A 25654-nucleotide genomic window follows, 5' to 3' on the forward strand; every position below is an offset into this window, starting at 1 on the left:
AAGAGCGTTTTGCAGTGCGGCCAAATGCTCAAAATACAGTATCCAGTGAAAAAATCTAAATTAAAATTGCGCTCCAGGCGAGCCGTCAGTTTGGCAGATACCTATTTCTCTGTGTATTTATGTGAACAGGAGAACTGCCGGCAGGAACTATGCTCCGATGCTAGCAATTCTCCGGGTGAGAGTACGAGTCACTTCAATCTCGTCCCCTGCACGTCCTGCCTTTTCCAGGCTTCCTATGGCCCCGAGCACCTGCTGTCACAGGCCAGGTCTGAGGAGGCAGGCGCTGCAGTGCGCTGCGGGGTGGGCCTCACGGCTCTCGTCTCGATTCCTGCAGGGAGCCAGGGGATGCCGGGGACGCCGGGCCTGAAGGGTCAGCCAGGCTTCCCAGGACCGTCGGGCCAGCCGGGCCTGCCCGGGCCGCCAGGACAGCATGGCTTCCCAGGAGCTCCTGGCCGGGAAGGGCCCTTGGGGCCGCCGGGCACCCCTGGCTTCGGAGGTAAGGACCCACCCCACTGGAGGGCTCTCTGCTGTGCTCCAAGGGCCGCAGGGCTTCTGGACACACCACACACGGCGTGGCTTAAACAGCAGAAACTGACTCTCGACACATCAAGGTGTGGGCAGGGCTGGTTCTCCTGAGGCCTCTCTCCTCGTCGTGAGATGGCAGTCTCCTCCGTGTCCTCGCGTGGCCGTTCCTCTGTGTGTGTCTGCGTCCTGATCTCCTCTTCTTATAAAGACCCCTGTCCCGCTGGGTCAGGACCCACTCTCATGACCTTCCTTAATGAGCTTGAGGCCCTCTTTCAAGACCCAGCTCCAGGTGCAGTCACACCACGAGGTCCTGGGCTGGGGGTGTCAGCATGTGCACTCGGCAGGGACACAGCTCACGTCCTGACAGGTTCCAGAGACAAGACATGTACCTCAGCAAACGAGGCGAGTTCAGGCTTCGGAGGCGCCGCCGGTGCTTCGCTCCTGCTGTATGCGCTGGGCGCCTAGCTAAGATTTCATTAGGAAAAAGGAGAGATTCCCGCTGTAAAAGCTCAGAAACCTGCTCTGCTTTGAAGAGGTGGCATTGTTCCCTGAAACTGGAAGATGTGGGGAAGAAAAGAGGACGCCTCCTTCAGGAAACCCATGGGGCGAGGTGGGGTGGGGCTGGGGGGGGGACAGGAAGCACGGGGACGACACGGTGGGTGCTGGCTCGCTGGAGCCCTTGCAGGGAGGACGTCAGGGGTCCAGCTGTCCATCAGGCACCGTCCAGGGGACCCTGGGCTCTCCTTTGCCGTGAGCAGGTGACAGCTTTGTCCGGGACCATAGCCAGTTCACACTAGGGAGCACCGTGCCGCACGTAGATCAGACGTAAGCCAGACGCTCACCCAGGAGTGGCCTCAGCTGTGGTGGCACCAGATCCCCAGGCAACGTGCTACCCACGGGTTTACAGTAACGGGAACCCCGGGCAGGAGGTTGGGGCCTTCTGGGTCAGCGCTCAAGGCCTTGCCTGTTCCTGGGCGCGGAGCATCAGGTGAACGCAGTGTCATGTGGTGTGTATAGACCTGCGCCAAAGCCCTGCCCTGATGGCGCCCACGGTTCGGGTGGGGACAGAATGACCCGTGTAAAGGCTTGTGTTTGGCTGGGGCAAGCAGCAGAGTGACCGGACCACGGGGCCCCATGTTTCAGAGGGCAGGGTAGCTGGGCAGGCTAGGACAGTCTTGGGAGGAGCAGATGAGGGAAGCCAGGTGTGGACAATGGGCAGGACTGGAATGAGGTCCTTCCTAGAGGAACAGCCTGAGGAAACTGGCTGGGGGGAGGTGGGGCCAGTATTCAGAAGGCGAGGAAGCCACTGAGAGGTTTGAACTGGGGCGGGGAGAAGGCTGGAGCTTTGCAGGGAGGCTAGCTGTGGATGCCCTAATGGGTAATGGGCAGGTGCGCAACTCCTCCAGAACTTAGTTCCCAGAGCCAGCGGTGTCAGGAGGGCGGGCGTCCGCGTGGGGCCTCAGCCATCCCAGCGCCATAGCTATGCGCCTGGGGTTCCAAGGCACGAGGGCCTGAGCGGAGAAAGGCTATTGGACTTGAGTCCCGCAGGCTGGCTGCCGGCTTTCGAGGACAGACCTCTTCAGAAAGGGCAGCCCTGTGGGTCTTCCGCATGCTCTGCTCACACCGTTAAAACTCACCTCTGTAGTCACACTTTCCATTGTCCCTCTAAGAGGTTTTTCTTAAAAGCTGTTATGATCAGTGTCTGTAAAGTACCGTCAGAGGCGCTGTCTCTGGCTGGTTTGTTCATCCTGTCTTATTTTCCTTCCCTTATTGGCAGGTCTGCCTGGAGACAGAGGGGACCCAGGGGACACAGGCTTCCCTGGCCCTGTGGGCATGAAGGGTGAACCCGGTGATAGAGGTACCCCTGGTCTGCTGGGCCAGACGGGTCATCCTGGAAACCCTGGATTTAAAGGAATGGCCGGAATGCCTGGTGCCCCGGGACCAAAAGGTGACTACAGAGCAGGACCCTGGAATTTCCCTGTGGGGTGCAGTGGGGTGGCCCAGAGGGAGGTGTCACAGGCCCTGGGACATGCTGATGCTGCCCAGGCTGGCTCTGACCGCTGTGCCCCAAAAGGCCAGTTTATTAGCTGACCACAAGAGAGAGACTGTCTGAGGAGCAGGACTCACTGTCTGTGGGGGGGGAATCCGGGGACGGGCTCCAGGAGATGGGAGTCAGCTCCGGAGGCTGGCTGGTCCAGCACAGGTTTACCTGCTCACAGACGAGGCCAGCCTGACCGGCGCGGGGCCCTCCACCCCTGGACTGGCTGGAGATGCCGTGCTCTGCTCTTCTGGGGCCCTTTGCCAGATTTCCACGCGGGGTGCAGGGTCAGCACCCCATTAGCTCCCGGTGCCCCTCCCCAGCCTGGTGGAAAGACCACAGAACCCGGGGACGTCTGGTTTCCTCGTGTCTCTCCGCCCGCATGGGCCCTGCATTCTGTTTCCAACAGCCAGACGGCAGACAGGCTGACCAGCCCGTTAGGAATCGCTGTCCCGGAAACCGTCTTTAGGTTAAGCTTCTTGGCGTCTTCTCACACCAGCCACAAAGTGGGGCTATGGCAGCTTGGTTTGTGCACGCCTGACCCCACACTTTTCTCCATCCCTCTGAAGGCGGTAGAGGTTCACCCGGGATGGACGGTTTCCAAGGCATGCTCGGGCTCAAGGGGAGACCCGGGCTCCCGGGGAGCAAAGGAGAGGCCGGATTTTTTGGAATTCCAGGGCTGAAGGGCCTGGCTGGCGAGCCGGGCGTGAAAGGTACGTCACGTCTCGGCAGGGTGGAGGCTGACTTCCCTGGGGGCCTGATGCTGCTCGGAACAGTATCCCAGGAACCCAGACACACATACGATTACAGAAGAAACAAGCTAAACCAGAGGGCTGCATCCCAGCCTCCGCACATTGGCCGTGCACTGAGGCAGTGACCCTAACCGAGGGGAACCTTTGAGAACAAAAATGATGCAGCACTGAGATCCGAAAGGGTCACAGAGCCACGTGCCCCAGCGAGGGCTCCGTGTGAGCTCCAGGAGGTGAGGCCAGGTGAAAAGCAGAGGGTAAATTCTGCAGGACCAGAGCGCTGATGGACAAAGGAGGTACAGGTCATCGGGAGGACAGACACCCTCCTGCAAAGTGATCGTGACCCCCGGAAGAGAGGCTGGTTCGAGCCCTGGCCTGGGCGGGAGTCCCACCCCCCAACATGGGAGGCTCCTGATCAGGAAGGGTGTTACCTTCAAGTCACATTTTCATGATGTCAGTTCAGACACCTTTGTTCTGAAAGTATCTCCGTGGTCTCTAAAAACTTGAACCACTCATAACGCATGTCCATGGGGATGCAGAGACAAGGAAACCCTCAGGCCTGCCGCTGGGAATGTAGAATAGTGTGGCCGGGCTGGAACAGGTTGGCAGTTCCTTAGAAAGGTAAACTCAGGGTTGCCCAGCAGATCTGCTCCTACGTGTGCACCTGAGAGAACTGAAAACACACATGTCCATGCAAAACCCCTTACATGGGTTTCATAGCAGCATGATTCGTAATAGTCAAAAATAGAAACACCTATGATGGACAAGTGAAATACAGCATAGCCATGTGAGGGAATATTACTCATCAGTGTAAAAGAGGTGGGTTCAGATACATGCTATGACGGGGATGACACTTGAAAACAGTAGGCCATCTGTTGTCTGCCTCTGTCTGTACAAAATGTCCAGAATAAGCCGATCTACAGAGGCAGGAAGTGGGCGAGTGGTTTCTGCTCCTGGAGGGGGATGGTAGGGGTAACTGCTGACAGGCACAGGGTTCTCTTGGGGTGATGGAAGTGTCCTGAGGTCAGTAGTGGTTGGGGAGCAGGCCCCTCTGTCCGAGAAGCCCTGTGTCCCCACACCCTCGCCTAGAGAAGGGCCGGGGAGAAGACGGATGTTTCCATCCCCTTGGGCTCTCGGAGCACCATCCCCAGCTCGCAGCATCAGGGGAGCCGTGCCGCCCATGATCCAGCCCCTCAGAACTGGGGCTTGGAGGGCAGCAGTGGCCAAGAGGCCTCTCCACCTGGATTTTTCTACCTGGTCCAGAGGTCAAGGGAATGACTGCATTCTGTTCCCTCCCAGGCAGCCGTGGGGACCCTGGCCCCCCAGGACCACCTCCCATCATACAGCCGGGAATGAAAGACATTAAAGGAGAGAAAGGAGATGAAGGCCCCATGGGACTGAAAGGGTACCTGGGCTTGAAAGGTGAGGCCCTGCCTGACCTCAGAGCTGTCGGGCCTGGGGTCCCCCCCCCCCCCGCAGTCTGAGGGAGCAGCAGAGACGCCCCTGCACTCATGCCAGCCTCCCGGACTGCAGCCCTCCCGACACCCTGATGTCTGCCCCTGGGCAGCCTGGCTTTCCTGTTTGAAGGCTGCAGCTCTGGGGCCTGGGGGGGGAAGAGCAGGGTTCCCCCAGAGCTTCACACTCGGCCTTCCTGCAGGCGTACCAGGAATGCCGGGGATCCCCGGGCTGTCAGGAGCCCCTGGGTTGCCGGGGAAACCAGGCTACATCAAAGGAGTCAAAGGAGACACCGGAGTCCCCGGCGTGCCCGGGTCACCAGGATTCCCCGGCGTGCCCGGCCCCCCCGGAATCTCAGGGTTTCCGGGGTTCACGGGCAGCAGGGTAAGTCCTGTCCCCACAGCTGCTGGAGACTGAGGCCCTGATGCTGAGGCACCACGGGCAGGGCATCCGGCCTGGGTGTTCTCCTTTCTTCACTCAAGACGCAGCTTTGAGCACTTGCTACGTTGTCATGGTGACAGCGGGGCACCTGGCCCCCGGGTGGGGCCCTCTTCGCTCCGCGCCCCTGTCCTGTCTGTGCGATGCGGGGAGATTTTGAGTGCAGTGGAGGTGTGCAGGTAACATGCACAGAGTGGCTCTCCATCCCTGCTGTTCACGGAGTTCTCCTTACCCTCTTCCATCTGAAGGTATCACGTACGCACTCGTGGTCCTCGGCCGTGGCGCCCGACGTGCTGTGGCGCTCACGGCACGACAGCACGTCCTGGGCAGGTCGGTGAACCTTAGCCACAGGCCCCGGCCTGGCCTCTGCCCAGCCCACCTGTGCACACGGTGCCCTCGGAACTCTTCAGGGGTCTCCCTTCCCTCACTCCTCCAGTCTCTAGCCTGTGGGACCTCATAGCCAGTCTGTGCAGCTAGTCAGGTCACTGAAAAAAGAAAGATGCACGTGTCTGCCGAAGGACACAAACAAGCTTCGCGGAAGCTTTTTTGACAACAGCCAAAAACTGGGACAGAGCCCACATGCCCACGCACAGGAGAAAGTAAACAAGCATGGTCGATCCAGGCCGGGGCCAGTCCGCAGCAGCAAAGAGGGAGTTACTGATAAACGCGGCAGCCCGAGTGAGTCTCACAGGCTTTGTGTTGAGCAAAATGAACCGCAAACAGGAAGTGCGCGTGACTGCATTTTGCGACACTGAAGAGCTGACGAGACCATTGGATAGAGGTGATCAGCAGAGTGGCTGCCTTAGGCAGGGTGGTTAACTCGGGAGGGGCACAAAGGAACTTTCTAGAGTGCTGAAACGTCCAGCATCTTTCTCTGGGTGGCATGCGAGTAAAAATTAACCGCGCATTCAAGATGAGTGCACCACGCTGTATGTAAGTTATGCCCCTGCCGAGCGAGCTTCGAGAGGGAAGAGCAGGTGGTTGTCTAAGCAAGGACGCGGGTTCTGACTCACCCTCCCCACGCCTCCCGCACAACGGAGCTTCCATCGTGATTCAGAGATTAGAGTTAAGCTGTGCTAGGAGGGGTAATGGCATGGATGCTGGGGGGCTGCCACCCCAGGTTGGTGCTAACGTGGAGAGTTGGGGGGTCCAGGCGGCCCAGAACTCCCTCCCACCCTCCCTCCGAGGAGGAAGCCCTTTGCATAGGAAAGCCATGGCTTCTAAGTCACAGAACCACCCACGCATCATCCCAGTCAGTTATCAGCCCCCCACACCATTTTGGAAAAGTCTCTCTCTCTCCATGGACAGAGGTGCCCCACCATGTAACACAGAGAGCACATTCTGGAATCGCAGCCCAAGTCGATCCCCCAGTTCTGCCACTTACGAGCTGAGCGGCCTTGAGCAAATTACTGAACCTCTCTGTGCCTGCACGTCCTCATCTCTCAAACGGGATTTCATAGCACCCACCCGAAATGGGCTCTGGAGATGGTCCCCAGCACATGTACCTGGCGAGCCTGGCGGGAGGCAGGGCTCAGTCAGCCGCGGCTGCTACCACCACCGTCACGGCCAGCATCTGCGTCACTGATGTTGCTAATGTCAGGAAAGCCACCAAGCTTGCATCATTTTTACTACTTAACAATTAAATAAGACCAGGTACCCAAACCAGCCACTGTCTCACACCAAAAACTTAGGACTTTTCTAGAAAATGATGGCATCACAGACCTTGAGCGTTGGGTTTAGCACAACAGCCGCGTGTGCTAACCCTGCGGAATTACAAATGTCACGAACGGCGGCGTAAGGTGGCGTCATGTCTGACTTCGCTCTAGGGTGACAAGGGAGTTCCGGGGAGAGCTGGCCTTTACGGAGAGACTGGCCGCACCGGTGATTTCGGTGAGTGTTGCTCAGACAGTGAAAACGGGGCACGCGTGGTCCAGAGAGCGTTCTGGGCAGGGTGGTGACGCGAGACCCACGGATGCTGGGTAATAATTTGAAGCAAACTTACCGGGAGCACAGCCCAACGGAAGCTGCAGCACTAGCCCAGGAAGGCCCGCCCTCAGTCACCTTTCTTGCACCTAACAGGTGACATTGGAGACAGCATCGACTTACCAGGAAGCCCGGGTCTGAAGGGAGAACGGGGCATCGCTGGAGCACCAGGTACCCAAGTCTCTCCCCGACCCCCTTCACCTTCCACAGCCCTGACCCCTCGGTGTCGGCACTCGTGCGCCGGCTTGCCAGCCACACCGTTAGTCAGCAAGCCCGCGGGCGGACTTGGAGGGACGGGCTGAGGTCTCCAAGCCCAGCGTGCAAGGGAGACTCTGGGCTTTTTTTATTCTTATTTTTTATTGAAGTGTAGTCGGTTTACAACATTAGTTTCAGGTGTACAGCAAAGCAATTCAGTTATACGTATACATACTTTTTTTTCAGATTCTTTTTCATTATAGGTTATTACAAGAAATTGAATATAGTTCCCTGTGCTCTACAGTAGGTCCTTGTTGTTTATCTATTTTATATACGGTAGTGTGTACCTGTTAATCCCAAACTCCTAAGCTAGTCTCCCCGACTTTCTTCACTGGTAACCACAGTTTTCTATGTCCATGAGTCTATTTCTGATCTGTAAATAAAATTTGTATCTTTTTTTTTAGATTCCACATACAAGCGATGTCATATGATATTTGTCTTTCTCTGTCTGACTTACTTCACTTAGTATGATCATCTCTAGGTTCATCCATGTTGCCACAAATGACATTATTTCATTCTTTTTTATGGCTCAGTAGTAGTCCATTGTGTGTATATATACCACATCAGGAAGACTCAAACATCTCACATTCGACCAACTCCCCAGATTTCCCCGGCACAGCACACATTGGGAACCACTCAGATAAGAGCTCAGATCAGTGATGTATCGCTGCTAACCAAGTCAAATCCAAAATGTGGTGGCTCAGAGCATCCAGAGCTGGTGTTACCTTATGGTTTCTCAGGCCAGGAATTCAGGAGACAGGTAGTTCTTGTGAGATTCCGGCCATGTCATTGGCAGCGTCATCTGAAGGCTGGACTGGGCTGGACCATCTGCTTCCAGGAAGGCTCTGGTGGGAGGTCTCAGCCCCTCCCCACACAAACCTCCCCCTAGGCTGCTGAGTGTCCTCACGACGCAGCAGCTGGCTTCCTCCAGAGCAGGACAGAGTGATGGCAGTGATGAATTTTGTGACCTGGGTGCAAGGTGACACACTGCCATGTCCACGATGTCCTGGTGGTCATTCAAGTCAGCGCAGTGCAGTGGGAGAGGGGGCTGCACGAGGGAGTGATACCAGGACGTTGGGCCCCTGGGTGTAGCTTGGAGGCTGCTGACCACCAGCTCAGAGTGGGGAACTAGGTAAAAAATTAGTCGATACTCAGCCATAAAAAAGGGTGAAATAATGCCACGTGCAGCAGCGTGGATGGACCTAGAGATGATCACACTAAGTGAAGTAAGACAGAGAAGGTCAAATACCGTATGATAGCCCTTATATGTGGAATCTTTAAAAATGACACAAATGGACTTATTTACAAAACAGAAGTAGACTCACAGACATGGACAACAAACAAGATGACCAAAGAGGAAAGAGGCAGGAGGAGGGATAAATTAGGAGTCTGGGGTTAGCAGATACACACCACCATACATAACAGGTGAACAACAAGGACCTACCGTGCAGCACAGGCAGCTACATTCAACACTTTGTAATAAACTGTAATGGAAAGGAATCTGAAAAAGAATGTGTACACATGTAGGACTAACCCGCCATGCTGTACACCTGAAACCAACACGACATTGTACATCAGCTGTACCTCAATGAAAAAATAGCAGAGGGAGGAGCACGTCTGGCCCTCCGCCCCATGCACCGCAGGGGCACCAGAGGGAAGCCAGCGTCCCAGCTGGTGTCCCCGGGACCGCGGGCCCCAGTGACGCGGTGGCCGTGGTGTTCAAGCAGCGCTTCCATGGTTCCAGGTCTGAAGGGATTCTTCGGACAGAAAGGAACAGAGGGTGACGTCGGCTTTCCCGGGATCACAGGCCTGACAGGAGTCCAAGGCCCTCCCGGACTCAAAGGGCAAACAGGTAAAAGGCCGCCGTCACGTGGCCTTACTGGGCCAGCTGGACGGCGCAGCGCCCCATGGGGCTGGGCACGGCCGAACCCCAAACTCCAGGGGCCCAGAACAGGGGCGGCCGGTTCTGCCAGTCTGCGGGTCACCCGTGGTCACCCTAGGAAGCTTCCTCCCACCCGTCCTTCTACCCCGCTCAGCCCGGGGACCAACACCCAACCGGACGACTGGGTCCGTGCGGCCACACCTGTCTCCCTGTAAACGCCCAGACTCAGCTCTTTCCCGGCGCCCTTCGTGCACTTGAGCTGCAGAAATTCATGGGGGACCCGACTTAAATGGGTGAACTCTCTTGGTGCTTTTTTTCTGGCTGCTGTTCTGCCCTCCGTCCAGGATCTGTGAGCGCAGAGAGGCTGACCCTCCAGGGTCTCGGGGCTCTCCCAGACTTCTATTTGGACAACAGGATGAGAATTCGAACACACAGGCTGTCTGTTTGGCCAGGCTACACTGACCCCACGGGACTTGAGTGTGGGGGTCCAAGGCTATGGGCAGGGCATTCCCGGCTGGAAGGGAAACTGGCCCTTTCCCTGCGAAGCTCCTCTCCCAAGCGGGACCTGAACTGGAGGCCAAGAGACCTCAGGGTTCCTGTGTCCCCTTAAGGATGTGTTTGTCCCCAGGCTTCCCAGGACTGACAGGGCTGCAGGGGCCTCAGGGAGAGCCAGGCCGGGCCGGAGTGCCAGGCGCCAAGGGAGACTACGGCTGGCCAGGGACTCCAGGCTTACCAGGTAAAACCATTGCCCCTCTGCGGACACAAAGCAAACCCACAAAGAAGTGTTTACTCCCCGAAATGATTAACAAAAACCTGCCAAGAGGCCTTAGAGCCACTGTCGGTCAGCATGCAGGCAGTGCAGAGCCAAGACAGAGGGATGGATGTGAGGGTCCCTGCTGAGTGAGGTCTGGTGGAGCCCTCGGGGGTCCTGGGGGTTACTGGGCTTGGCCTGGACAGGGGTCAGTTCAGGGGACAGGCCCCCAGCTGCTCTCCTGCCCAGAGTTAAAGGGGTAGGCCCACCCCACATCCACACTCACCGCCCACATCACAGGAAGAGATGCCGCCGGTTTCCGTGTCCTACTTTAGAAAAGGCGATCTCAGAAATCCAGGGGGCGTGGAAATAGCACCAGGCTGTTGGTTCCAAGCTCCATTTTCACAAACCAAATACATTCAGTGACTCATGTGTCGGGAAGAGAAATGCACAGCCCGGCCAGTCCCCTTCTGGCTGTAACAAGTCTGTAACAGGGTTCTATGACAGCAGGTTTAAGCTGGCGGTTCTCCTGGGTGACACTGAAGTGACTGGTTTACATGTCACGGTATTTGCTGAACTGTTTCCTCACTGCCTGGCTTTTGAACCCACTGGGTGGGCAAGTGTATCCCAGAGACAGAAGCGTCTGATTATGTCAGGTGTCCCTCTCTGCTGTCCCCTGAAATAACCGTGAGGAACCCCCGCAGGTCTGCCCGGCATCCGAGGCATCAGCGGATTACACGGCCTGCCAGGCACCAAAGGCTTTCCAGGATCCCCAGGTACCAGGCCATGAGGCGGTGCTGGCAGAGGGGGAGGGGCAGGGTGGGCGGGGCTGGACTTGGAGGAGGGGAGGGGCTCCCCCAGGGTTGTGTGACCATCCGAAGCCACAGGGACTCAGGCCCTTCCCAAGGGGCTTAAACGACAGGCAGTGACTTCTCACAGCTCGGAGGCTGCAAGTGTGGGATCGGGTGCCAGTGCGGTGCACTTGGGGTGAGGACCCTCTTCCTGGCTTCTTGCCACGTCCTCACCCGGTAGAGATGAGAACAAGCTGTCCGGTGTCTCTTCTTACGAGAACACCAATCTCATCACAGGAGCCCCACCCTCATGGCCTTCCTTGACCCCAGTCATCTCCCAAAGACCCACCTCCAGACTCCACCACCCTGGGGATCAGGGCAACAATACATGGTTTTGGAAAAGATAGTTTGGTTCACAGCAATGGTAGACGGGGGTTTTGTTCTATAAGGAGAGGAAACGGACGCCTTGAAGAAGCCATTAGCAGTTGCTCTTAGAAACTATTCTCGCACTTTTTTTTCCCCTAAAGAGGATACAAAGCCCATTGTTTCCAAAACCCACCATCAGCCCCTTCTGGGATCTCCGAGGACCACTGCGTGTCAATCTGTTCCTCAAGGGGATGAAATCCCCTGTCTGCAGAAGGCCCCCACCACCACCCGTTACCCTCGTGCCCTCCAGGAAGCTGCCATGGCGTGTCTGGAAACCTCAGTGGCTTCTCTGAAACGTCTTTATTTTAAATGAGTTCCTTTCATCTTAAATCTTAGCGCCCTGTCTTTTCATTCTTTTTTTAAAATTTATTGATTGGACTCATATTTCTTGGGCTTATCATTAATATGTCTTTTTTTAAAAGACAGGTTTTACTGTTTTCTTTTCAAATTATGAATGTTATTCATGTTCTGTGGAGACATTTAAAATAACACTTTTTTTTTAATACACTTAAAAGAAAAAAATCACTGTAGTTCTAAATGGTCAAGTGACGCTGCTGTCTCTGGCCACCAACTGCTCTGCGCACCTGATGTGTGAGCAGAGCAGGTTTTAAATAGCATTTCCCTCTTAGCCCTAACTCGAGCCTGCCCATTGGGGCCCCAGCCAGGAGCCCAGAACCCTCAGCAGGTCCCAGCTCCAGGACCGTCAGCGTCTGGGAATACGGGCCTTTCCTGGGGGCACTGCAGTGCCCTCCTCTGTAAAGCGAGGGGATTCAGCTACAAACTCCAGGATCCCTTCCGAGTGGCAGATTCTGGGGCCCTGAGCCCGCGTAGAAAGCTGACAGCTCGGCTGCTGCCTGGCTCTCTGTTTGAGTCTCCCTGGAGAGCGTCACTGTCCTTCCGCTCCTGACGGCCAACCCCTCAGGCTGAAGGCACTGCCTGTGTTAACCCTGCCACAGGTGCGGACGCCTACGGAGACCCCGGCTTCCCAGGTCCTGCGGGGGACAGGGGTGACTCAGGAGAGGCCAACGCCCTTCCAGGCCCTGCTGGCGCCCCGGGCCAGAAAGGGGAGCGTGGCACCCCAGGTGAGGCCGACACCCCAGCACCGGCACATGCAACCACACAGTCCGTGCGTCTGAGAGAGGAGAGGCGGGAGCAGGTGCAGGCGCCGGCTCTGCTGGGGAGAACTGCTTGTTGCAGACCTCTCGGCTGGTCTTCCATCGTTTACACTTCTCCGTAACGTGGATCTTAAACATCGGGGTTAGCTACTGACCACCTCCTTGTAGGAAAGAGAATATCGCGTTCTGTCCCCTCGGTGGCCCCCAGGGCACCTGGCACAGTGCCCTTCCATATCAGAGCTGGGCGCGTTGGATAAAGGAATAAATGCACCCGCATAGCCCCTGAGTTCAGCCCGCGTGACGGGCCTGGAGCATGGCGGGAACAAACCAGGGAGGGGTGGTCTCGGCTGCTGAGAATGAGGCCCACTTCCCACCCCCAGCCCAGCCCCCACTATCCGCCAGCAAACTGCTCCAGCAAACTGGGGGGAATACCCCTAGATTAAAGGTAACCAACACCTGGGAGCAGCATGCGTTCACAGTGCCAAGGGGTCATCCAGCCACCCTGACAGCCCAGAGTTTGTTTTCTGACAGCTGATACCCACCCCCCGTGCCTCGTTGGGACCGTGTAGCCCCGCCTCCCGGGCCCCACCCTGAGAGCCTGCAGTGGCCACCTTCCATCCCCGCCCTCCTTGGTTGTTCTGGGACATGGAGAGGAAACCGTAGGCAGAAGGTCGAGTGCTGATAATAAACAACTTCTTCTTCCCTGAAAGGGGAACGAGGCCCAGTTGGGAGTCCAGGACTTCAGGGATTTCCAGGCATCACGCCCCCTTCCAACATCTCTGGGTCACCGGGGGACACAGGAGCGCCCGGGATATTTGGCCTGGAAGGTGAGCAGGGCTCACACTGCTGTGTGCGGGGCTCTCGGGGGACAGGAGCCGTCATGCCTGATTGCTTTAGGGATGGCACACTTTGTTTCCCCCAGAGGACAGGATGCGGCATGAAATACGCCAGACACACAGGGACAAATCCTGCCTGATTCCTTGATAGGAGGAGCCTAGAGGAGTCAGACTCACAGGGACAGAGAGCAGGATGGTGGGGGCCAGAGCTGGGGGCGGGGTCAGGGGGAGGTAGTGTTCAATGGGCACAGAGCTTCAGTTGGGAAGATGAAATCGTTCAGAGAAAGATGGTGGGGATGGTCGCACAGCAGTGTGAATGTATCTAGTGCTACTGAACTGTACACTTGAAAGTGGTGAAAATGGTCAATTTTATGTTATCTCTATTCTACACAATAAAAGACAAAGTTGCCCAGTGTTCCGAGCTTGCCAAAGCCCGTCCCTTACACGGGTGACTTTGCATCCAGCCTCGTGGCCATGACCACACCTCCTCCCTATACACTCTCCTGTCCTGGACTTGTGCCCACAGGTTACCGAGGCCCCCCCGGGCCACCGGGTCCTGCCGCTCTTCCTGGAAGCAAAGGAGAAGAGGGGAACACAGGAACCCCCGGAAACGCAGGGCCCAAAGGCTGGGGCGGGGACCCCGGGCCCCAGGGCCGGCCTGGTGTGTCCGGACTCCCCGGAGGAAAAGGTAATGGTCAGGGCCCCTGGGGAGGCTCCTTCTCTCGGGGAGGCTGGTGGCTTTGGGCCGAGGTGGCCAGAGCCCCTGCCCGGCCCTGCGTGTCCTCAGTGTGCTGCTTGTCCTGAAGGGCCCAGAGGTGAGCAGGGATTCATGGGAAACATAGGCGCCACCGGGAGTGTGGGTGACCGAGGCCCCAAGGGACCCAAAGGAGACCGAGGACGCCCAGGTAAGTGGCTGTCTCAGAGGGGACACGTCTGGGGCCACGGGGGCCTGGTGGGGACAGCGACTGTTGGAAGGGAAGGCTCTGAGCGACTCTCGGGTGGGCTACCCGCCGCCCCATCTCCGGAGAGTGGTGGTTCAGGGAGCCCCAGGAGTAGTTCAACGAGAGCAGCACGGAGAAGAGGCCAGAGCAGGAGGGAGTGTGGCTCTCAGGCGCCGCCGCCCTCTCTCCTCCCTCTCCAGGTTCCCCTGGCGCTGTGGGGGCCCCAGGGATTGCAGGAATCCCCCAGAAGATTGCCGTCCAGCGGGGGCCAGTGGGTCCGCAGGGAAGGAGAGGCCTGCCGGGGGCTCCGGGGGAGATGGGGCCCCAGGGCCCCCCGGGAGAGCCAGGTAGGAGCCCCAGTGTGGTGCCGCCGGGGGAGGGGTCCTCTCCTATTTGCCTTGTTTTCACTTTTGTTCTCCTGCTGAGAAGCACCGCCGAGCCCCAGCGGTGCGAGCCCGCCCCTCTCCCGGGGCTCACGCGTGTCTCGTGGCCACCGTGCAGGTTTCCGTGGGGCTCCGGGGAAGGCCGGGCCCCAGGGAAGAGGCGGTGTGTCGGCCGTTCCCGGATTCCGAGGAGACCAGGGGCCCATGGGGCAGCAGGGGCCCATTGGCCAGGAAGGTGAGTGACGGGCAAGGAAAGGGGGCAGAGGGCAGGGAGTTCCTCCAGATCCCGCCGTGGGTCTGAGACGAGGACCGGGTGTGCGGGAGGGGAGCGGGGAGCCCGAGATGAGCAGAGAGGAGGGGCTGCCCCACCCGGCTCTGCTTCCCCAGCCCAGCTCATGGGGCCCGCTGCAGCTCAGTATACCTGCGTCCGCCCCTGACACCTGCAGCTGGCACCGAGTGCCCCAGACAGGCCAGCTTCCTTCCTTCCCCTGAGACACCTGCAAGGTGCCTCAGATCAGGAAGCAATCAACATATGTCAGGAGACAAGGTTCCTAAAGGTCCTGAAGGCTGAGGTGGGTGAGGATAGCTCAGTGGTAGAGCGTGTGCTTAGCATGCACAAGGTCCTGGGTTCAGTCTCCAGTCCCTCCCTTGAAAAATAATCCTGAAGGCCAGGAACAGTGAGCTGCAAGAATCCAGTACACGACCAGGAGCCACTGCCAGGTCTTATATTACTGATTTCTCAAAATTACTGGCATGTGTGCAGAGTGGGTTAGGCCAGAAATAACAGCAGTTCATGCAAAAAAAAAAAGTCTTGAGATGTGTTGTCACCCACCTGTGCTGGTGTGAGCCCTGTGCTGGCAAACACAGGCTGCACCGCCAGCGTCCAGATCACAGGAAGCACAATCTACTGCCCCCTGAGGCCCTGACCCGCAGCCAGGACAGTGTTTCACGTGCAGCCTGAAGGGGGTCGGTCATCCAGGCCAGGGGACCAAGACGGCCCAGGGTGGACAGGACGTCCTACGAGACAGGCAGGACTCAGCAGGACGGCTGACAGCGGACTTTGCAGGGTTGTCCTGTTGGGGCAGATCAGCCGTTCTGCTGTGTCTGGGATGGACAACAGTCCCCTGGGTGGACGTTTCTGGGGGCAGGTTTTGAGGCCCGGGAATGGCCAGAGTGCCACCAGCCGCTCCCCGCAGCGTCCAGCAGGGGGCCTGCCGCCTGGAGTGGAGGAGGCCGAGTGGGGCTGGAGCAAGATCCTGTGGCCCTTCAGACTCCCAGATGCTCTAGCCCCACCCAGAGCCAGGCGCCCTGGGGGCGGCTCAGCCCGCTGAACCCCTGCCCCGGGGCATCACCATCAACCCAGCTACTGGGCATCCCACAGGGCAGACCCCCCTCCCCCCCCCCAGGACCCCGGCCAGGGGGAGCCGGCAGAGCCCGGCGGTGAATGTCGCTGTGCCCGCCAGCCGCGCAAGCTGGCTGGGGTCTGCACGGCAGCTGACAGGCGCGCTCTCTCCCCCACCGCAGGGGAGCCAGGCCGCCCCGGGAGCCCCGGCCTGCCCGGCATGCCGGGCCGCAGCGTCAGCATCGGCTACCTCCTGGTGAAGCACAGCCAGACGGACCGGGAGCCCATGTGCCCCGTGGGCATGAGCAAGCTCTGGAGCGGGTTCAGCCTGCTCTACTTCGAAGGCCAGGAGAAAGCCCACAACCAGGACCTGGGTAGGTACTGCCCGCCCGCCAGCCCCGCCACAGGCCCCGCGGCCGCCAGATGGGTGTGTGGCACGTGTGCCTGGTCGCCAGAAGGAACTGAAACAACCTGAAAGCTCACAGAAAATGCAGCGAGCCGCATGAACGGCGGGGGCCTGGGGAAGGGTGCCTGTGTGTGTGGTGGGGCCGGAGGCTGGGAGATCGGTCAGGCTGAACGCAATGAGTGGGCACCTTCCTGTCCCGGTGTTCTCCTTCCGTGATAAGTTATTTTAAAAAGTGGGACAAAGCAACAAGAATAAGGACCTAAAACAGAGCGGGGACAGGGCAAGGCCGGCCGCAGCGCCCAGCAGGCCTCTGAGGGCGGAGCACAGGCCTGCTCTCTGCTTGGAAGCAGTGGTGTGAAAGGGGGCCGAGTTCAGTGAGATAATTCACTCTGGCCCTGAGGTGAAGCCCGTGGAATTATTTGGGGTTAGGAATGGCCAGAGTTCTCCTGAGCCAGGCCCTCATCTTGGATGCCGTCAGAGGTCGTTGGGGCTGGTGCTTTAAGATCCCCCAACAGGGGCCTCACCCAGGGTGCTATTCCACAAAGATGCCCCACCCTCCGGCCCAGCCTGGTCCTGGTATGTGTGGGACCCTCTCGAAGGGCAGAATGAAAATGCCAAAAAAAGGAATAAGACCGGAACTCACCCACCACCCCACCCCGTGCATGGCTGAGCCCCCCAGGGGGCCCCGGGTGGGTCCCTGACATGGGCCTCTGGCACTGGCCCGGCCTGGAGGAGCATCTTCCCCCACGCTGAGCTGTCGCTCTGTCTGCAGGGCTGGCGGGCTCCTGCCTGGCCCGCTTCAGCACCATGCCCTTCCTGTACTGCAACCCTGGCGACACCTGCTACTACGCCAGCCGCAACGACAAGTCCTACTGGCTGTCCACCACCGCCCCGCTGCCCATGATGCCCGTGGCCGAGGAGGACATCAGGCCCTACATCAGCCGCTGCTCCGTGTGTGAGGCCCCGGCCGTGGCCATCGCGGTCCACAGTCAGGACGTCTCCATCCCCCACTGCCCGGCTGGATGGCGGAGTTTGTGGATCGGCTATTCCTTCCTCATGGTATGTGGTGCATGTCTACTTTCCCTCAGAGCCTGGAACCAGGTGGAAAGTGAGCTCCTCTCCCTAGCCACACCCTGACCTTTGTAACTACAGTCGGGGCAGTCGTTCAGGTTGTGCACTGCACAAGGGCACCCGGCCCAGAGGGTGACTGAGAGCTGGAATGCAGCCTGCACTTTGCTAATTGAGCCCTGAAGGTATCCATTAATTTGCCACCAGGCCTGTGTACGAGCTGTAATTAGGATAAATTTAACTACCGTGATTGCACCCCTTATGGTTTTCCTGTTTACCATCGCAGGGAGAAAGCAAAGTCCAGTGGGGAGGGTGGGTCTTGTATTGCATTTATATTTATTATGACTGTTGTAACCCCGACTATATTGACTAGATGCCCAACATGTTAATTATTTCATAAGTTATACTAGTAACATTGTATATGTGTGTATATATAATATAATGTTTGCTAATCTTGTGAAAACAACAGGGAAAAAAACCTGGGTTCTAGGAAAGGAAGGAAAAGATCCAGAAGTGTTGCTGGGTGACCATCACTAAGGTATCACTGCTGCAAAAAAGCAAAGCAACAGGATAGTAAGTTCCGGGCAGGGACAGGCAGCCCTCTCCTTTTCAGGAAGCTAAGCATGTCGGGCGACTTGAGGAGGTAAACAGTGCAACCCTCCTCTGCCTCTGGGTCCCGGAGGAGCAAGCTCCGGTCCACCCTGTCTAGGTCCCCCCGTCAAATTCAAAAATAAAAATGAGCTTCTCCCCCGTGAAGGGAGTGACGACACTGTATCTAAAAAGTCAGTCACAGCCCTGCTTTTACTAGCAGTTGCATCTCAAATCCTGTCACAGGAGAAGGGATAAGTAACTCAGTAACTGCCTCCAAGCCCCGTCAGCGTGGACCTTGGCACCCTCCCCCCAAGGCAGGTGACAACCCGCAGTCCCCTGACCCCACTGTAGAGCCAGGGGTGGGACCGATGGGCTGCCCACAGCTTCACTTGTGAGAGCCTGGGGAAGCCCGGTGGTTTGGCCAGCGGAGAGTGAGCGCCTGGCTTACCCCGTAATGTGCCACTGCCCACGTGGGACGGTCACTGTCTTGTCTGCATGTGATGTGCCTTGGTCCACTGCTCCCTGGGGTCTGCTCCCCTCACCTCAGGGACCCCTCTCGGAGCTGGTCTGGTGTCTCCAGCCAGTCAGTAGCTGACTTTTTCCTTATCGATTCAGATGAGGTTCCCATGGGCTGTGAGTGTCCAGGACCACTTCTCAGGGCTGGCCTCCTGTCCTGGTGACTCTCTTAAGAGACATGAGCTGCTTGAGTCCCAAAGCCAGAGGCCTGTCCACTGAGAAGAGCACATTGGAAAAGGGCTGTGTGTGCACAGCGTGCCTGTGGGGTGTGCACATGTGTGCGTGTGTGCACAGCATGCCTGTGGGGCGAGCATGGGTGTGCACGTGTGTGTGTTTGCACCGGCAGGGCCTCAGCTCTGTCAGACCAAAGTGGGCCCGAGACGCCCCTTGTAGACGCACCTGCTTTTCCCTGCATGTTTATGGCACCAGGAGCTCTGCTGGGAAAGGCTCCCGCATTCTGTGAGCAGAAAGCTACTCGAGGGTTTTTGTTTTCTGCTGTGCGTCTGAAGGAAAGGTCAGCCTGGGCACCCGCCCACCCCCATCGCGGGCGCCACCTCCGCTCCCGGCCCGCGGTGGCCTCGCTGTTTCTGCTCTAGGGTAACAGGCCCTGACACCCCACTTACCCCTGACCAGGCCAGCTGGCACTTTCTCTAGATAAGCGCTGAGACCCAGGCCGCCCCACCACGCACCTTAGTAAGAGCTAACATGTTTATGAAGTGAAAAGAAAGGAGAACTTGAAAGCAGCAAAGAAAACCCCCTCCGACGCTCGGCCTGGCCTCCAGCCAGCGGCCGTGGGGCTGTCTCAAGCGGCCTACTGCTTATTGCACAACCTTCTGATCAAAGCTAAACTCATTACACGAGTGTTAAACATTCACTGTAGAAAAATCAGCAAGTAGGGTTTTTCATAAAAAATAGTGGTAATTATACTTAGTGAAGTTGTCAGACAGAGAAAGACAAATACCATGTGATGTCACTTCTATGTGGAATCTAAAACCTGACACAAATAGAGGAGAGGGCGCAGCTCAGTGGCAGACCGTGTGCCTAGCACCCACACGGTCCTGGGTTCCAGCCCCAGTCATTCCATTAAAATTAATCAATAAATAAACCTAATTACCTCCCCCAACCAAAAAAAATTGTTTTAATAAAAAATAAGTGACGCAAACGAACTTATTTTCAAAACAGGAAGAGACTCACATAGAAAACAAACATGCTTACCAAGGAGGAAAGGGGAGAGGGAGGGATAAATCAGGAGTTTGGGATTAGCAGATACACATCACCATATATAAAGCAGATAAACAAGGTCCTACTGCACAGCACAGGGAACTCTGTTCAGTATCTTGTAGTAACCTGTCATGGAAAAGAATCTGGAAAGAACACATGTATGTATAACTGGGTCACTGTGCTGCACACCGGAAACACACACAACACGGTCAGTCAGCTATACGCCAATTTTAAAATGTGCTGGAAGTAATGCTAATCACAGCAGCCACACCCTCCCCGTAACCGTGAGCGGAGGAGGGGCGCCGTCTTTGGTGCTCAGTTTTCCTCCAGCCTCAGGCTCTGACCCACGTGTCGAACGTGTTTTTCCTTCTAACAAAAGACGTTAACGCGCTGGCCTGTCTTCCCCCCCCCCCTCCCGCAGCACACGGCCGCGGGCGACGAGGGCGGCGGCCAGTCGCTGGTGTCGCCGGGCAGCTGCCTGGAGGACTTCCGCGCCACGCCCTTCATCGAGTGCAACGGGGCCCGCGGGACCTGCCACTACTACGCCAACAAGTACAGCTTCTGGCTCAGCACCATCCCCGAGCGCAGCTTCCAGAGCGCGCCGGCCGCCGACACGCTCAAGGCGGGGCTGGTGCGCACGCACGTCAGCCGCTGCCAGGTGTGCATGAAGAACCTGTGAGCCCGGCCCGGCCGCCGGGCCGCCTTGGTGCTTCTTAACTTATTACCTCAGGTGCCGCCCCAAACATCGCCTTCATTTCCTTCCTTTATAAAACAAAAGTAACCAAAGGAATTGAGCACCAGCCCTTAGACCAAACCGCGCCTCGCCGTCCGCGGGCGCCGCCCCGCCCCGCCCCTGGCCACGCCCCCTACCGCCCCCCGCCCCCTCCTGGCGCGACGCCGTTCGCGCCCCCCTCCCCCACGGCGGTCTAAGCAGCTAACCTCCCACTGTGCACCTGTGTATTCACGGCCCTTTCAGCCGCCACAGATAACCCACTTATTTAACTCACTTGATGGGGTGGTGTAGACAGACAAAGCCACGCAGCCCAAGGGCTCCCGAACTCGCGCCCGCTGCTCCCACACGAGGGCCTCGTGGGAGGGGTCTCGAAGCCAGCTTGACGACAGCGTCTTCTCCCGAACACCTTGACGCGGAGCACCCCCGGGCCCTCACGAAGGCCGACGGTGCTTCCTGTAAAAGCCACTGGGATGCGCACACCAGCTGCTTCCCACGGCGTCCCTGCAGACCACGGGGCCCGGCAAGACCCGCGTGGGGGCAGAGCCCTTCCCGCGGGTGCGCCCGCCAGGCGGGGGCGCAAACCTCGCAGCCGGCGGCGCTGCCTCTACCGCCCCGGGCTGCGCCGGAGCCTGCGCCCCGCTCTGCGGCGCCTTGCACTCCTAGGCCTGCGCCATCCTCCGTAACGACCACGCAATAAAAGTTGGTTTTGGACATTTTTATACCCCAAGTTGTTGCCTGCCTCATTTTCTCGAGTCTACAGAGCACAGAATTTGCTGGGAACCCAAAACACGGCATCCGGGCCCCAAAGCGAGCCCCGTGCCCAGCTCAGAGCCACGCGGCTGTTGGTTCATTTTCAGCGAACGGAACCCAGCCTGTGGTACTGTCACTCATTTCTCAGGCACCTGAGTTTGCGTTTGTGTTCACAATGTGCTAGTGTTTACAGAAAGCACGCCAGCCATCACTCAGGGGAATTGTGGGGAGGGCACCTCACAAACGCAACTCCAAAGTCATCAACCAGCCCCAACATAGCATCACGAGTCAAACCTCGGTGTTCCCAAGAGTCTCCAAGACACGTTTCCAGCTTTGGTTTCTCTGAAACCCGGCAGACCCCTGGGAACCCAACTCACATAATTAATTTTTACCCTTTAAAGTTCAATTTCATATTAAACTTCTCCTAAGAACAGTTTCTACAGTTAACAAAGTATTCTACCTGATGATGTTGTTTGAAATAGATCCGCACCTACAGGCCTGCACCCCCTGTGGCTGCCCCAGCCAGGACTCCGCACGGGTTACGTGAGGACGTGACTCCAGGCAGTGGACTGGGACCTGCAGCGTGACTCGGGGAAGAGGGCACCTCACTAAGGGGGTACTGCCATGGAGGATTCAGGGCTCAATCCTGCGGGAGAAAGGCCACAGGTGGTCCCCCCGAGGCGTGGGAAGGGCACGACTTCAGCCTCCTGCCCTCAGTGGTCAGGCTGCCTGGAACGTCCGGGGATGCCAGGGCTGAGCAGGCTTCTAGCACCCCAGGTGGAGGTTAGCAGAGAACCAGGTGAAGCTGATGTGACATACTGTTGGCTACACCTGTACCAGCTGGTTTCCATAGCAACAGCTACAGCAAAAGGTGGGCCAGCAGGCTGAGGCCAGGGTGTGAAGCTGCCCAGCACAGGAAGCTCGCAGGGCAGCTGTTCCGTCTCAGCCCCAAGCCCCACAATCACAAGGGTCCTCATGACATTTACCACAATCCTGAAGATTCCTGCTCGACTTTGTTTAGCTTTTTTTTTTAACTGAATGATTTTTTTCAATTCTATTGTGCTTTACAATTTTCAAACATTCCACACGCCTGATTTCACGTGGTTTAGCTTGGACGCCGCTGTGTGGTTCACAGGCCAGAGGTAGGGGCCCAGTGTGAAGCACTGAAAGGTACCGGAGCTTACACCTCAAATACTCGGAAGTCCAAAATCAAGGTCCCAGTACACAATTGGATTCCAAAATGTAGACTGTAAAATATCAAACAAATACAAAGAATCCATAACCCCAACATCTGTCTGTGCTGCAGAGCCCATGGTCCCAAGCAGCTCTAGGAGGTGAAGATTTCCAGTCTGGAATCAAACAGCAAACCTTCTGAGCCTTGAAAATCCAAACTCTGCCCTTCACAAGTCCTTGCATGTTGGATGAGATTTTTCTGGTCTAGTTTCTCTGGACCAAGAGTAACCAGCATCCCAAAAGCTAAGTGGACTTGAATGGTGAATGCTGTCCCTCACCTTCCAGGGAAGGGGGTCCCTGAGGTTAGAATCACTGCCTCCCAGCGACTTCGTAAGGTGGCTTTCTGCACCCCTCGCACAGACGATGCCAGGGTTCACATTAAACCAGAGGAGATGTCTCCGGAAGCATCCTGGCCAGTCGGAGGGACACCAAGAAAGATTCGACAAGTCCCGGAGAGCTGCCCCAGCCTTCAGGCGGCCTGAGATGGGCGAGTCTGGAGATTGCTGGGGCAGGTCTCCGCTGGCCGGGCTCCTGGGGGCTGAAACAAAGACCTTGCTCCCCACGCGGTGTCATGAGAATTCAGTCCACCCCTACATGTGGAGGGGCCTCAAGAGAGCCGTCGGGCACGGCATTGTGTGAGTTTGGTGTTGTGTCCCGGCCTCAGGGGAAGACATTGGGAGCCCTTACCGCTGGGGGATTTAAGGCTGCCCAGTGGAGGGAGCCACCCAAAGTACACCCTACAGGTGACAAGGCAGCGCTCTTCTGAAAATAAACTCTGAACACGGATGGAAAGGGTGACGATGAGCTGGGGCCACTCACCTGCTCTCATCCCACTGGACTCAAAACCCGCCGGGTGCCCAGCCACGTCACCGCCCTTCCACAGCGAGAGGACTTGCACCAGCAGAGCCGCGACCTGAGTCCCTGGAGAAGGACCACCCTCCAGCACCACATCAAGGAAGGATGGCCCTCACAGGCGTCCAGTGACTCCTGGGTGGCCTGGCCACCAAGGCTGAGGCTGCCGAGTCCCGGGGGGAGGCTTTTGGGCCCCACCTGTGCCCAGCCTCAGCTCCAACTGCTGTTGGATATCCACTAAAGGCACGTGTGCTGGTGCAGCCATGTACACACACACGTCACACACATCACACGTGTGCACATTGCACATACAAGTCACATGAATGCACAGTCACGTGTGCACGTCACAATGCACATGTCACACTTGCACACACATCACACGTGCACACATGTCACATGTGCATGCAGTCACACACAACCCTGGGAAAAGAAAGCACCTTTTCCAGTTCCTGTACTTCCCAGTCAAACATCAATCACATCCCCTAAAAAAAGGCCTAAAATCAAAGCTTCACAAAGGAGGTCTGTTCTAAGGTGAAACCAACTCTGTTTTTGACATTACTGAAAAGAACGTGAAGCGTGGCTTTCTGGCCGTTTCCCCCCATCGAGCTATCTGACGGTGACACCCTGAGGACAGTCAACGCCCTCCCCGTAGCAGGCGCTGTCTCAGGGATTCCCCGGGGCCTCCCCCGCCTGCCACCTCTCTGAGCAGCATTGCTCCATTTTACAACTAAGGAGGCTCCACCAAAGGGGTGAGTCAACACAGATGAAGGTACGCAACCAGGTGATCAGCCGGCATCCTGTCCCAGCCGCTCCGCTCCCTCCAAGCACGAGCTGACTCCCCAGAGAGCTGCAGTGGACGGAGTCGCGTGGGCCAGCAGCATGAGGCCCTTTACACACATAATCCCGCCGCCACCTCGAAGTCCAGGATCTGGGAGCGGCTCACAGTAATTAGATGGGGGGGACTGAGGCATCCCCGGGGGGCCCCTGATCCCCTCGTGCCTGCACACTGACTCCTGGGGCCCTTGTCTAGTGCATGACTGACTCCACGGCCAAGTTCAGGAGCAAAGGGCCCCTGGGGCGTAGGCAGACTCGGAGGCCATGGCTCACTCGATGGAATAAAGTAGCCGTAAAACCGCAGCCATTTCCACAGACGCAACATAGTTCTTTTAAGACACCAGCCTAGTGGCCTGTGAAAGGGGGGAACCATGGCTTCCAGAACCCAGATTACAACATACCCACCCCCAAAACTTCCCATGCAGGACGCCTCGAGGGCACCAGGAAATGCCCGACCAGGCGCTGCTGTTGAGGAGGTTTGCCTCTGCCTGAGGACACTCAGGCCGAAGTCGACGACCAGGCCCAGCGGGTGAACCCGGGGCTGTCCGTGGCCTCCCAGCCCCGGAGCAGCCGCATTGGTACAAAGAGAAAGAAGGAATGTCCGAGGTCCAGCTCAAAGCCACGTCCAGCAGAGAGACCCTCTCCTTCTCCAGCCGCTGGCTCACGCTCTGAGGCCTCCCCAGAGCAGACCTGGTCCCTGGTTGGGAACTGGGCCCACGAGAAGTCCCAGCCGGGAGCGCCCCAGCAGGCTCAGACACCGGGCAGAGGCGGGTGCTGAGGTGCCATCGGGTCAGAGCCCAGAGTGAACCTGCTCTCAGGGCAGCGGTGCGGGGGCCGAGCTCATGGACTGCTGATGGGGATGGCGCCCCCCCCCCCACACCAGCCGTGCCCCGGGGCCCTCGGCCACTCAGGGGCACGGCCTGCGGGCGCTGGGAGCGGCCCTGCAAGAGAGTCAAAGACTGACCGGGAGGAAGGGGCGTGGGGTTCGGTCAGCCCTGCCTTCAAGCTCGGACGCAGGAATGATTTCATACTCCAGCCACGGCCTTCAGAAGCCAGCTCCCAGACCTCGCAGGCGTCTCCCGAGCAAACACACACGTTATGGAAAAGTAAGTACGACGCCCGCCCATCAAACGGCAAACTGAAGCGCGAAGCAGCGCCCCTTTCGGGCGGGAGGGCTGCGGCTCTCGCTCCCTTTACGTTTAGCGTCTCAGCAAACGGAGGGCCGCGCGCGGGTCACGGTCACGGGGTCTCCAGCTCTGAGGCCTCGGTGTGCATCGCTCACCGCCAATTCACACGTCCAGGTTTCACCTCTTGCACCATGGGCTTGTAAAATGGCATTAAAAAAGCACTTAGAACTCCCAGCCAAAGCAAGATCCTTCACTGAGGATTTACTGCAATTCCAGAAGACCTGCTTCCGTCACGGGGCCTCTCCACGGAGGCTCCTGGTCCCCCGGGGCCGTGGGGGGCTTCACCACGGAGATGGGGCTCATCCCTCACCTGGAGACGTGCACCGGCTGCACGGGAACAGAGGGGTCTGGAG

At 57.8% G+C, this 25654-nt stretch overlaps 1 protein-coding gene across 1 annotated transcript in view; it reads left to right on the forward strand.

Moving 5' to 3' along the window:
* COL4A2 (collagen type IV alpha 2 chain) overlaps positions 1-21172 on the forward strand; it is a 162577-nt gene extending 141405 nt beyond the window's left edge. Inside the window, exons 30-48 of the mRNA XM_074378524.1 lie at positions 335-496; positions 2303-2473; positions 3133-3276; positions 4612-4734; positions 4970-5151; positions 7032-7095; positions 7285-7359; positions 9188-9295; positions 9954-10061; positions 10781-10852; positions 12250-12375; positions 13119-13235; positions 13771-13932; positions 14051-14149; positions 14386-14532; positions 14687-14803; positions 16093-16284; positions 17089-17375; positions 20134-21172. Coding sequence (XP_074234625.1) covers positions 335-496; positions 2303-2473; positions 3133-3276; positions 4612-4734; positions 4970-5151; positions 7032-7095; positions 7285-7359; positions 9188-9295; positions 9954-10061; positions 10781-10852; positions 12250-12375; positions 13119-13235; positions 13771-13932; positions 14051-14149; positions 14386-14532; positions 14687-14803; positions 16093-16284; positions 17089-17375; positions 20134-20391 — 2714 coding nt within the window. The 3' untranslated portion in view covers positions 20392-21172. The remainder of the gene's footprint in view (positions 1-334; positions 497-2302; positions 2474-3132; positions 3277-4611; positions 4735-4969; positions 5152-7031; positions 7096-7284; positions 7360-9187; positions 9296-9953; positions 10062-10780; positions 10853-12249; positions 12376-13118; positions 13236-13770; positions 13933-14050; positions 14150-14385; positions 14533-14686; positions 14804-16092; positions 16285-17088; positions 17376-20133) is intronic.
* Positions 21173-25654: the final 4482 nt, after the last annotated feature.

This window comes from Camelus bactrianus, chromosome 14 (assembly GCF_048773025.1).
Source record: "Camelus bactrianus isolate YW-2024 breed Bactrian camel chromosome 14, ASM4877302v1, whole genome shotgun sequence".
Lineage (NCBI taxonomy): Eukaryota > Metazoa > Chordata > Mammalia > Artiodactyla > Camelidae > Camelus > Camelus bactrianus.